Raw genomic sequence first — 11,763 nt, 5'->3', positions numbered from 1 at the left:
GATTGTTCAATACCATGAACATTTTGCAACAAGCTTTTACGCAAATTAAATAACAGACAATAATTATGAAAAGGAGGAATATTTTCAGCTACAGGTTCTTAAATCCCCTAAAAGAAAAGAAATATCAGTGACTGAGATTTTTTTTTTACCTCAGGCAATGTCTTTATTTTTCGTTCAAACTTCAAGTCCATTTCCTGCTGAAAACATTGAAGAAAATTTCAGTCACAAAGCAAACACAGAGGAGCTCATTTTAAAAATAGACTTACCAAAAATAGAATTATATTTTACCTAGAGGTATAAATCAAGTCTTTTTGATAACGAACTTTTTCGATAAACGACGAAACGGAAAATAAATTCAATAGGTGCACGAAATATTGAAACTTTCTTTTATAATAATTTATTTTTAAAAAATATTTACATAGTTGATATGAGGATAAAATTTTATTTTTGTAAAATATTTTTATTTGTTATTTTAAATAAAATTTATTTAATTTTATTTAAAGAAGGAAAAAATCGTGAGTGTTTTGAAAAAGATATGCTTGTATGAACGGCCGGGACAAGACTAAGAACTGGTATAGGTGTTTGAGCTTGAAAATCCTAGGAACTGGAAAAAATGTACATTTTGCCCACCTACCGACTCTTCAAAATGTACAATTTTCTCCGCCACTCCTCCCCATTTTTTCCCCTCTCGCCGTTTTCGAGTCCTTCTATCCTTATTCAACCTTTACAGTTTGTGTATTTTCTGTTTCTTTCTTCTCCAAAATCCAGATGGTTTTGCATTCAACAGGATATATGTAGGTAGTAAAGCTAAAGGGTTGCTCGAAAGTTTTACTCGATTTCATTGACGAGGATTTCCGGGTTGGAATTTATTCATGCTTTGCACATTGCATAGACAACGGCCATTACAGGCGGTCTTACAAATTTATTTATTTATTATTATTATTTTTTTAAATTATTTATTAGGTACCCAATATTATTGAAATAAATACTTATTTTTATAACCTATCTACCTACGCTAAAAATAAATATGGTTGAATGAAATTTTGTTATTAATAAGCTAGGTATATGTACATACACATACCTACCTGTACCTACCTACCTACCTACCTATACACCGTTATATTTACACTCAGAAGAAAAATAAAATACCTATTGTTTTTACAAAATTTAAAAATATGTAGGTAACTTAGTACAATAAATAATAATAAATACAATAAATAAAATACTACCTATTATGGTAATAGCATGGTAACTTCAATTTTCTTAGGCCTGTACTGTGATTAAATCTGTTACAAGCCCTGTCATTGGTCAATACTGAATTAATCAACCAATCACATGTGATTACGTCGGACATAGTAGATCATGTTAAGTAGAAACAGGACTGTCCAAACGAAGGGAGGTAGGAACCCGGCCATCACCTCTGGATGAGATATGGAGTAGTTCTTCCATATGATGGCCCGCAGTGCTTGTATCCCGGTGGTGGGAGGGAGGAGGTAGGAGAATGGTCGTGCTAAGGGGTGCATGCCCTCCAGAGGCCAGAGATATCCTGAGGGAAGAGAAGAGGATGGAACAAACTTGAACATCAAACAGGAACCCGTTGTACCATACTTAGTGTGTTTTTGACTTTGGATTGTAACAAATGAGGCATTTACACTTTTTGTCATAAAATAATAAAATAACGAACCCTTTGCATTAACAATCCTTTGTAACAAAAGGTTACAAAATTATAGTGAATTCTGGTTTAATTCGAACGTGACAGTATTTTTGTTTTAAAGCGTTGAATTTTTCCCGTATTTGATATTAGACTTACCACAGAACAACAGAACCACAGAGTTCAATGTCCCCACAGTCATAGTGCCAGGGATATAAGTCTTGGCCATCAGCGCTACCAAGAATCCTGGAAGAGATTCATATTAAATTAGAACAAATAAGAATAATAGTTTTCTGATGAATATTGAGAAGAAAAGTTCGAAATATTATACGTAAGTAGGTACTTAATATACTGTCGACAAAACACGGACAATGACGGACAGGCTTTTACTGACGGATGACATCCTATACACCGGATCGCGAGGTAGCAGGTATCCATACCCATACTATAGTATTCATCATGTTCACTGTTCATTCTCTGTGAATAGCACATAATCTCCACAGTCCTCTCCTACACGAACCAGATTCACCTAATTTGAATGTTGCCGGCTAAAGTGCAACAAAGATGTTGATAAAAGAAGCGCTTTTTACCAATGAGGTTCTACCTCTAGCAGACAGTCTTGAGTTCACCTACCCAACATAGTGCCACAAATGCCTTCAGACATGAGGAGGGCAAACCCCAGCGCAATGCTCCCATGGAAGGGATGTGCCCATAGCCAGTACTGGGATAGCATGGCGACGGTGCTCTGAGTAATCACCATGAGGAAGCAAACGCAGGAATGGGCTAGCACCACTTCTAGAATCGTGAGACCTAGAGGAGAGAGATGGGTGTAAAAATTTACATTCAGCTTCTAGAGGCATTTTACAGTGAGGTATGTCTCCTACAAGACGGTACAGAAAAAAAGGAGAGGGAAGTGTAAACAAATAGTGACGCTCTAATTTTACCCTCATGAGGAAGCAAACGCAGGAATGGGCTAGCACCACTTCTAGAATCGTGAGACCTAGAGGAGAGAGATGGGTGTAAAAATTTACATTCGGCTTCTAGAGGCATTTTACAGTGAGGTATGTCTCCTACAAGACGGTACAGAACGTTTGCAACTTAGCATGTTCTAACGAATGTCCTTAGCCAGCCTATAAGTTAGCTTGGTTGGTTGCGCCTCTACCTTGTAAGCGCTAGGCCGCGGGTTTATAGTACCTGGAATAGGTGAAAGTGACGATCTGTGAAATTCCACACATAATTAAAGTGAAAATAACTAAAAACTCACCAAGCTTTGTGAGGGGTCATAGAACCCTTTGTTTGATTCAGCAAGTAGCAAAAAAACATATTTTTAAAAGTAAAAATTTATCACAACTTTGAACCAACTATAATTTATTGATTTTTATGGAATAGTTAACGATTTTTGGTTAAAAAATCTGAATATTAAGGGTTTTTTACCGATTTTGAACACGAAATTTTAGAATCAAATTTACGGATTTATCCGCCATTTAAATTTTTTTGGTATATTACGAAAGTGAAAAATAAAGAAAATTAAAAAGTAAACAGAATAAAGTAAACAAAAACATATTTTGTAAAAATCCAAACTACTTTTGATAAATCTGAAACATCTGCATAATTAAAACAGTAAACTGATCAATACAAAATATGGCTTCAATAAAGATACCAAATACAAATTACATAATTATGTATGTATAAGAGACAGCGATTATAATAGTAAGTTGAATGAGGTGATGAATATGCTCAATGGCCAATTGGCCATGGTTAAAGTGGTTCTTTTAATCAGAGTCAAAATAGAATGAGAAAATCTGAAAGAGAAATGGAAATGAAGGGAAAATAAAGATGCAGAAGGAAACCTTGGATGTTAAAATTCCAACTAGAAATCTTACGATGATACTACTTATAAACAGGTCACGTTACGTAGCATTTGTTTTCGTCTGAAAACTTCAATTATTGCACAATGCGACCTAGATTAATATGTTATGTATATGTACCTACATAAATCATATGTTACATGGATTTCAACTTACTGAATGATCAATCCGGATGAGATGTACTGCACAAACTCAGGCTCCTTCTTACCAAATATCGGCTCCGCGAACTGAAACAAACATGGTAAGAATCAGGGATGTTTCTCAATTATTCTGATATTTCCTGAACATATATTTAACAGGAGATTAGAAGAATAATTTCACCAATGTTTGTGATATCTGGTTGTTGTATGGGTCAAATTTGAATCTATAGTCTGGTACTTTTGGAAAGGCGGTTCTACTCGCTGGAGTTCCTAGACTACAGACTTGGGGTAGTAAATCCTCTGGTTTGTCTATCTTATGGTCTTGTGAAGTCTGGTCCATCAATGATCTGTTATCATCTGTTAAACTTTTCAAGAAGACACTTACATTGATAGGAGGTAACCGGCTGAGTCTCTCATCTAAGTTACAGGATTTGATAAATTCCTTGTAGAATAATTGAAAACTATGCAGGAGACCATCCTCCATTTGATGACTCCGGACGAAATCTGGAATCAAGCACAGGATATTGAGAATAGATCGAAGGAAGTTCTCAGATTAGTAAAATATTTTGTCAGAGGAAACTGAACTTGAAGTGCAGTTATGACTTTTCTAATCTTATTTAAAGAAAGCTCTGACTCCGTCACACTATCAAATCAGACCAAAGGCTCTAAACAAGGTTACATACAAAGTTACACTGCTTCTAAATGTTTCGCACATAGAAATGTGTCGTACACGACAACGTCGGCTCATTATAATATTAAGACTGAAGATCATCGTAATGGAATCACGGCCTAATGAGGGTGTATAAAATCATTTTGCCTAATTTTCATAAGCTTACCTCCTCTATTTATTTCAGCATCGATGAAGGAAGAGGCTAGGAGTGATTCTTCTATCGAGCGTCCTTGAATCAGTTTGGTAACAAGACCGATACTAAAGTTCCGTCACACTATCAAATCAGACCAAAGGCTCTAAACAAGGTTACATACAAAGTTACACTGCTTCTAAATGTTTCGCACATAGAAATGTGTTGTACACGACAACGTCGGCTCATTATAATTAGGACTGAAGATCATCGTAATAGAATCACGGCCTAATGAGAATGAGACCCAACAACTTCTCAGCAGTCAGGGAGGATACGGAAAACAGAACTGGGAAACAAAAGCTGATCCTGAAACAAATGGAAAAAAATATTTGAGGATCACTCACTCATCTCATGGCGGTGAATGGTGGAACTGAGTTGTTCTAGAAACCAATGAAGGGTTAACTTTCTTACCCCTTGATTTGCATCAGCTAACATTTTGAAAATAAGAGAAAAAGAGTCAAATAAATATAAGACGTTTGATTAATAATTGATCATAGGACTTGCATCATACGAGTATTTCCATAGGATCCTCATTATTTAAGGGATGTGCCTATCTGCAAGCTACAAGTACGGTATAAATGCATGATGCTGGTTGGTAAATGACAACCTACGTATAGTATCTACAATCTACATACCTAGGCACGAGTGAGAGAAAAAGAGTCAAATAAATATAAGACGTTTGATTAATAATTGATCATAGGACTTGCATCATACGAGTATTTCCATAGGATCCTCACTATTTAAGGGGTGTGTCTATCTGCAAGCTACAAGTAGGTACGGTATAAATGCATGATGCTGGTTGGTAAAAGATAACCTACGTATAGTATCTACAATCTACATACCTAAGGCACGAGTATTTGTAGTACATAGATATCTAGGCTAGGAATGTATCCAACGAACTTTCTAGCTTTCTACGATTTTCGCCTGTTGAACATCACATGAGCATGAAATATCAGAGCATGAATTTTCTGAATAAATTCCCTTCTCGTCTTTTTTACTCTCAAGAAAGGAAGGTTTAAAAAAATTCTACCTGCTTTGCATATTTCTGAGAATAGAAAACCCTCTCTCTCTCTCTCTCTCTTCTCCCACTCCTTTTCTCTCTCTCTCCCTCTCGAAGTTTGCTAGTTCAGTGTATCAATATGATTTGAAAACTTTATTTTTTTTTTTACGTAGCTATTATTATTTGCATTCCAAAACAAACAAGACTAACTTTTTTCTTTTTTTTACTTTTTTTTTATTTCCGCCCGTGTTTATTCTAGTTTTTTTCCCCTTCTGTTATTTGCTTTTCTTCATCTCCCATATTTATAGCATCCACCTATTTCACATTTCCCCCCGTTCCATTCACAAATTTAACCTCAATTTTTTAGTCATTTGTGTTCAAGTTTTATAATTGAGTTGAAACTTTGTGTTTGTTACCTACTGGTTATGACACTGTACTTGTTCTAATAACTAAAGTGACGGCACTAATGTTAAAATTTGGCACATTGGATATCTACCTATATTACCAGCTACGTATAAATATACCTACCTGTGGAAACTTTTGTTGTACTTACGAGCCACACAGTGAACTTTACATTACGGACAAATACTCGTATAGTTTCTAGTTAGGTAATTCTAGGAGGAAGGTACATAATATATGTCGAGTCTTTTATGCCACACAGCACAGCAGTCAATGGGGAACGTTCCATCTGCACTCTCCCCATTACTCCTATCTTATATGAGAATTTATTGTGTTGAGTTCAATAGTGTTCATGTTTAAATTCCTGATGAGCGAGCCTAATTCGCTCGTAGGGTAGCGCTTAGCGCTCCTACCTTGTAAGCGCTAGGTTTTGGGTTCGATTAACGCCCGGGAACTTTTATAAACAGATTAGATTTGTTCTCGGAATTTCTGACTTTCTCCTATCCTCTGTCCCAACCTCTTAATCAAACCCCTTAAAAAAAAAAAAAAAAAAAAAACGAATACCCGATCCCTGGTTATAATTTCCTAATGAAGGCGCTAGTTCGCCGTACAGAAGGTTACGTCCCGGGTTGGATACCCACAATCGAGAAAAAAAAATGCACAAATTTGAACCGTGTTAGAATCCCACAAAAATACCCATACAGTTCCTTGTCATATAAGTTGTTTGTTGTTAGGCACTCTTAATGCTATTTCCTGATTATATACCTGCTACCAAGCTCCTCTCCATGAGACCCAACAACTTCTCAGCAGTCAGGGAGGATACGGAAAACAGAACTGGGAAACAAAAGCTGATCCTGAAACAAATGGAAAAAATATGGCTTCAGGCTTCAATAAAGATACCAAATACAAATTACATAATTATGTATGTATAAGAGACAGCGATTATAATAGTAAGTTGAATGAGGTGATGAATATACTCAATGGCCGATTGGCCATGGTTAAAGTGGTTCTTTAAATCAGGGTCAAAATAGAATGAGAAAATCTGAAAGAGAAATGGAAATGAAGGGAAAATAAAGATGCAGAAGGAAACCTTGGGTGTTAAAATTCCAACTAGAAATCTTACGATGATACTTATAAACAGGTCACGTTACGTAGCATTTGTTTTCGTCTGAAAACTTCAATTATTGCACAATGCGACCTAGATTAATACCTATGTTATGTAGGTATGTACATGAATCATCATATGGGTGTACATAATTATGTCATATGTTACATGGATTTCAACTTACTGAATGATCAATCCGGATGAGATGTACTGCACAAACTCAGGCTCCTTCTTACCAAATATCGGCTCCGCGAACTGAAACAAACTACATAAATCATATGTTACATGGATTTCAACTTACTGAATGATCAATCCGGATGAGATGTACTGCACAAACTCAGGCTCCTTCTTACCAAATATCGGCTCCGCGAACTGAAACAAACATGGTAAGAATCAGGGATGTTTCTCAATTATTCTGATATTTCCTGAACATATATTTAACAGGAGATTAGAAGAATAATTTCACCAATGTTTGTGATATCTGGTTGTTGTATGGGTCAAATTTGAATCTATAGTCTGGTACTTTTGGAAAGGCGGTTCTACTCGCTGGAGTTCCTAGACTACAGACTTGGGGTAGTAAATCCTCTGGTTTGTCTATCTTATGGTCTTGTGAAGTCTGGTCCATCAATGATCTGTTATCATCTGTTAAACTTTTCAAGAAGACACTTACATTGATAGGAGGTAACCGGCTGAGTCTCTCATCTAAGTTACAGGATTTGATAAATTCCTTGTAGAATAATTGAAAACTATGCAGGAGACCATCCTCCATTTGATGACTCCGGACGAAATCTGGAATCAAGCACAGGATATTGAGAATAGATCGAAGGAAGTTCTCAGATTAGTAAAATATTTTGTCAGAGGAAACTGAACTTGAAGTGCAGTTATGACTTTTCTAATCTTATTTAAAGAAAGCTCTGACTCCGTCACACTATCAAATCAGACCAAAGGCTCTAAACAAGGTTACATACAAAGTTACACTGCTTCTAAATGTTTCGCACATAGAAATGTGTTGTACACGACAACGTCGGCTCATTATAATTAGGACTGAAGATCATCGTAATAGAATCACGGCCTAATGAGAGTGTATAAAATCATTTTGCCTAATTTTCATAAGCTTACCTCCTCTATTTATTTCAGCATCGATGAAGGAAGAGGCTAGGAGTGATTCTTCTATCGAGCGTCCTTGAATCAGTTTGGTAACAAGACCGATACTAAAGTTCCTGGGGATTCTCAGCACACCGTGAAATTTATCACTCTTATAAAGATTCTGTCGAGCAGCCTCGAGATCATCTGCAATATTCTGAAACATTTTCAACAGGGGAAGTCAATAGAAGTAAAGGCGTTGAAACAAAAACGCTAAATTTGACATTGAGACTGACCCGAACTAAAAAGAATGCAAATTATCTGAGGATGTTGTAGTAAATGTAGAACTTATAAATAGACAATTAAAGAGCATAAGAAGTTTGTTTTTTTTTTCCCATCAATTAAACACACACATTGCCACCAAAAAGTCATCCACAAGAGTCTGACATCCTTCTAAACTAGAACTCATCGAAACAAAAAGTTGTCATTGCATTTTTGTATTTCGTGTTGCATTATTTATGTTGACCACTTTTGAAGTTTCGTTACTTTTTGTCGAAACTCTCACTATTCAAGTTTTCTTCTCTCTCCCCCACGCTTTTTTCTTCGGAATGAGATTGTTGTGAAAGTGTGCCATTCACGTCTCGGGGTTTTATTTGTGTTGCTGTGAATAATGCAAGACGGGTTGATATCAGATGGAAATGGGAATACAACCCCCGCCCCACCCCCGTACCGGTGTTCTTAATTTCATTTCAAACAAACGACAAGTCGTGAATACATTTCCTGAACCGAATACCAATGGTGGAGTACAAGTCAGTCACTAGAGCATATTGGATACACCAGGTCCCAACGGATCACAAAGTAAGCAACATTGCCTTACGTCACGCGATTTTTGTCTGGAAAGGTAAAATTCTGGGTAATCACGTGCTAATAGCTTTCCCGACCTCAATCGCACGGGGTGAAGCCACTGTAAGTCGTTGGTTGAAGTCTCAGCGAAATCGCGAGACAGAAAACCCTTGACCTTTCCAGTGCTATCTCTCACATACTGAAATAAAGGTCCGAATGAACCTGCTGAGAGTTTACATATAAAATAACAGGTGAATCTTACCAAATCCCAATGCCACCTTCTATCAGACAGTATGCTCAAATAGTGACAGCTCAGATCCGTCTGATTCTCATCGCAGCCCATAGGGATAGCACTTGTACAGTTAGAGTCCTCGTTTATCACTGCTAGGGAGAGTTGGGGAAGATTTTGGAATGCGAAATTGAACAACATGACACTAACGCCAGGTAGTAGAATGACGAAGAGCGCTATTCTGCAACATGGTGGACGAAATCAGTTATATTAGTGGAGGAGCAATGGAGACCGTGACTGGTAATTCTAATGTAACTCATCTTTATCTATCAACATTTCTATGAGTGGTATTAAAAATTGTTAAAGTTCCTGATAGATTAATAAAGTTTTCTAATAAGATTTCCCTTTATTCTGAGCAAAAATTTAGAGTCTTGAAATTTTAAAGCATTCCAAGTTATATCCTGAATCTCTGAATTATGATGGGTAAGGACTAATGGTTGGTGGTTACCAGTTTGTTAATCATTTCCACGTTAAACTTACAATATGTTTCTCTTCATCCAGTTGAAATATTTGTACATTTGACATCGAATATGATCTTTGGATACAGACTTAACATCCTCATGGTACAGGGGAGGAACTGGTTCTTGCTTCTCCGGTTTCAAGACTAGGTTCACTGACTGTAAGTAAAACAACAGGACCAACTTTAATATATATAGTTGAGGGCGGTATAAAATATAGGCATATCAAAAGAAGAACAACACTATTAGGTACTGTCATCACATAGCAAAATTTTATCTAAAGTTCCTGGGGATTCTCAGCACACCGTGAAATTTATCACTCTTATAAAGATTCTGTCGAGCAGCCTCGAGATCATCTGCAATATGCTGAAACATTTTCAACAGGGGAAGTCAATAGAAGTAAAGGCGTTTAAACGAAAACGCTAAATTTGACATTGAGACTGACCCGAACTAAAAAGAATGCATATTATCTGAGGATGTTGTAGTAAATGTAGAACTTATAAATAGACAATTAAAGAGCATAAGAAGTTTGTTTTTTCCCCATCAATTAAACACACACATCATCAGGTAAGGATAGGATTTGCATCAGCGTGTCTAACTGATGATCAATCTCTCTCTGTGACATGGAATACAGGATACCAAAGTATTGAAACATCTCCCTGATGGAGAACTCATGATAGAGTGCTAACTGTTGTGGCATGAAGCCCAGGTATCGCTTGGATGTAATACTGAGGTGAATAGTACCAGCGTCCAGGGGGAGTTTGTCAACAATACAGCTGAGTAAAGTCGTCTTACCACAACCTGAGGCACCCAGTAGAGCGTAGCTGAAAGTCAAAATTAAAGACATTTAATAAAAAATTCATAATACAAACAGAGGAAAGTGAAAGAGGTCTAAAAGACTCCCTTGTTCCTTTACTCGAGCAGTAGGAAACTACCGTTAATTGTGGTCAAATGCTTAAATAATGTTGACGCTAACATTCGATACATCTGCCAAAATTGAACCAGAATATTCTCTTGATGAAATCACGCATGGCCGTAAAAAAGAAAAAATGAAATGAAAATACAATATGTATAATGTTAAGAAGATATATTAACATGTTAGTGATAATACTCGTATCTGTAAGTAATAGGCAAGTCGTATTGTTTAACAGTAGGTATCTAGTAGCATGCAGGTGTTGAAGTCTCTGAGTTTGTGTTTCCGCATTTTCCTGTGCGTTGATTTCATTTCATGCTCGTGCATTTCTTAACTTTTATAGGTATTTAGCACACTAATTGCTATTCACATTTCCTAATATTGAAAATGAACCTGGTAAACTACCTAATGAGACAGTTATACATTAAATAGTGAACCATGACAATGAATAACTATAGGTACAATGGTTACTATAGATACCTATATGATAAGTATCATTATTTATATCCGAAGGAAGCTAGTTGATTGCGTAAAGTTTGTACTAATCTGTGTTTTCAGTATAATTATTTTTCTAGGTTGATTGGCAGAGTTTGACCCTAACCTCTGTTGATAGGGAGACTTGATGTCAGAATGTTAGGGCTCATATATTGACCTAACTGACCCCAGGGATGATAATAATTATTATCTATTGGAATTATTGACCCGACAAGCTTAATATTTTGATAGTATATAACACGTTTCTATTGTTAGGAATAAGAAGAACAAAACCCTTCTGACAAGTTGTTTTGAGGCAATGCATTCATACTGGAAGTTGCATGGCCTTTCTAAATTTTTGTAAATTGATTTCTTGACTTTCGCCTTGTTTTAGCACAGTTTTTCGTCATTATTCTAATAAGATGGATTTTCGACATTAAGAGAGCTATGTCTAAATTCAAAGACCGAAGTTATTTTGTGAATGCCAAAAATAATGACAGTCAATTTATCCATCTTCAATTCCAAGGTCCAGCCTTACCAATCTGAGTTGGGCGAGGCGAGAACTATGACGTCCCCTATCCTACTCTTTTCAAAGTTTGTATTATAGGTAGCATTCTACAATCTACGATGCAAGTGGCCTGCATTGAATTGTTTTTTTTTTTTTTTTTTTTTTTTTTTTT

At 36.3% G+C, this 11,763-nt stretch overlaps 1 protein-coding gene across 2 annotated transcripts in view; it reads right to left on the bottom strand.

Annotated features, from left to right (window-relative positions):
- Nucleotides 1–1,120: 1,120 nt before the first annotated feature.
- LOC103505486 (ABC transporter G family member 20-like) overlaps nucleotides 1,121–11,763 on the bottom strand; it is a 16,163-nt gene continuing 5,520 nt past the window's right edge. Inside the window, exons 3-11 of one of the 2 annotated variants that reach the window (XM_026820817.1) lie at nucleotides 9,719–9,855; nucleotides 9,212–9,419; nucleotides 8,143–8,323; nucleotides 7,694–7,812; nucleotides 7,325–7,395; nucleotides 6,684–6,772; nucleotides 2,285–2,461; nucleotides 1,811–1,897; nucleotides 1,121–1,546 (exon numbers count right to left, since the gene is read on the bottom strand). In XM_026820817.1, coding sequence (XP_026676618.1) covers nucleotides 1,332–1,546; nucleotides 1,811–1,897; nucleotides 2,285–2,461; nucleotides 6,684–6,772; nucleotides 7,325–7,395; nucleotides 7,694–7,812; nucleotides 8,143–8,323; nucleotides 9,212–9,419; nucleotides 9,719–9,855 — 1,284 coding nt within the window. In that variant the 3' untranslated portion in view covers nucleotides 1,121–1,331. Of the gene's footprint in view, nucleotides 1,547–1,810; nucleotides 1,898–2,284; nucleotides 2,462–6,683; nucleotides 6,773–7,207; nucleotides 7,279–7,324; nucleotides 7,396–7,693; nucleotides 7,813–8,142; nucleotides 8,324–9,211; nucleotides 9,420–9,718; nucleotides 9,856–11,763 lie in introns of both variants that reach the window. The other variant, XM_026820816.1, reaches the window with a different exon arrangement.

The sequence above is a fragment of the Diaphorina citri genome, unplaced genomic scaffold (assembly GCF_000475195.1).
Source record: "Diaphorina citri unplaced genomic scaffold, Diaci psyllid genome assembly version 1.1 scaffold177, whole genome shotgun sequence".
Taxonomy (NCBI): domain Eukaryota; kingdom Metazoa; phylum Arthropoda; class Insecta; order Hemiptera; family Psyllidae; genus Diaphorina; species Diaphorina citri.
Note: the sequence above shows the minus strand (reverse complement) of the source record. Positions and strands in the feature narration are given on the sequence as shown.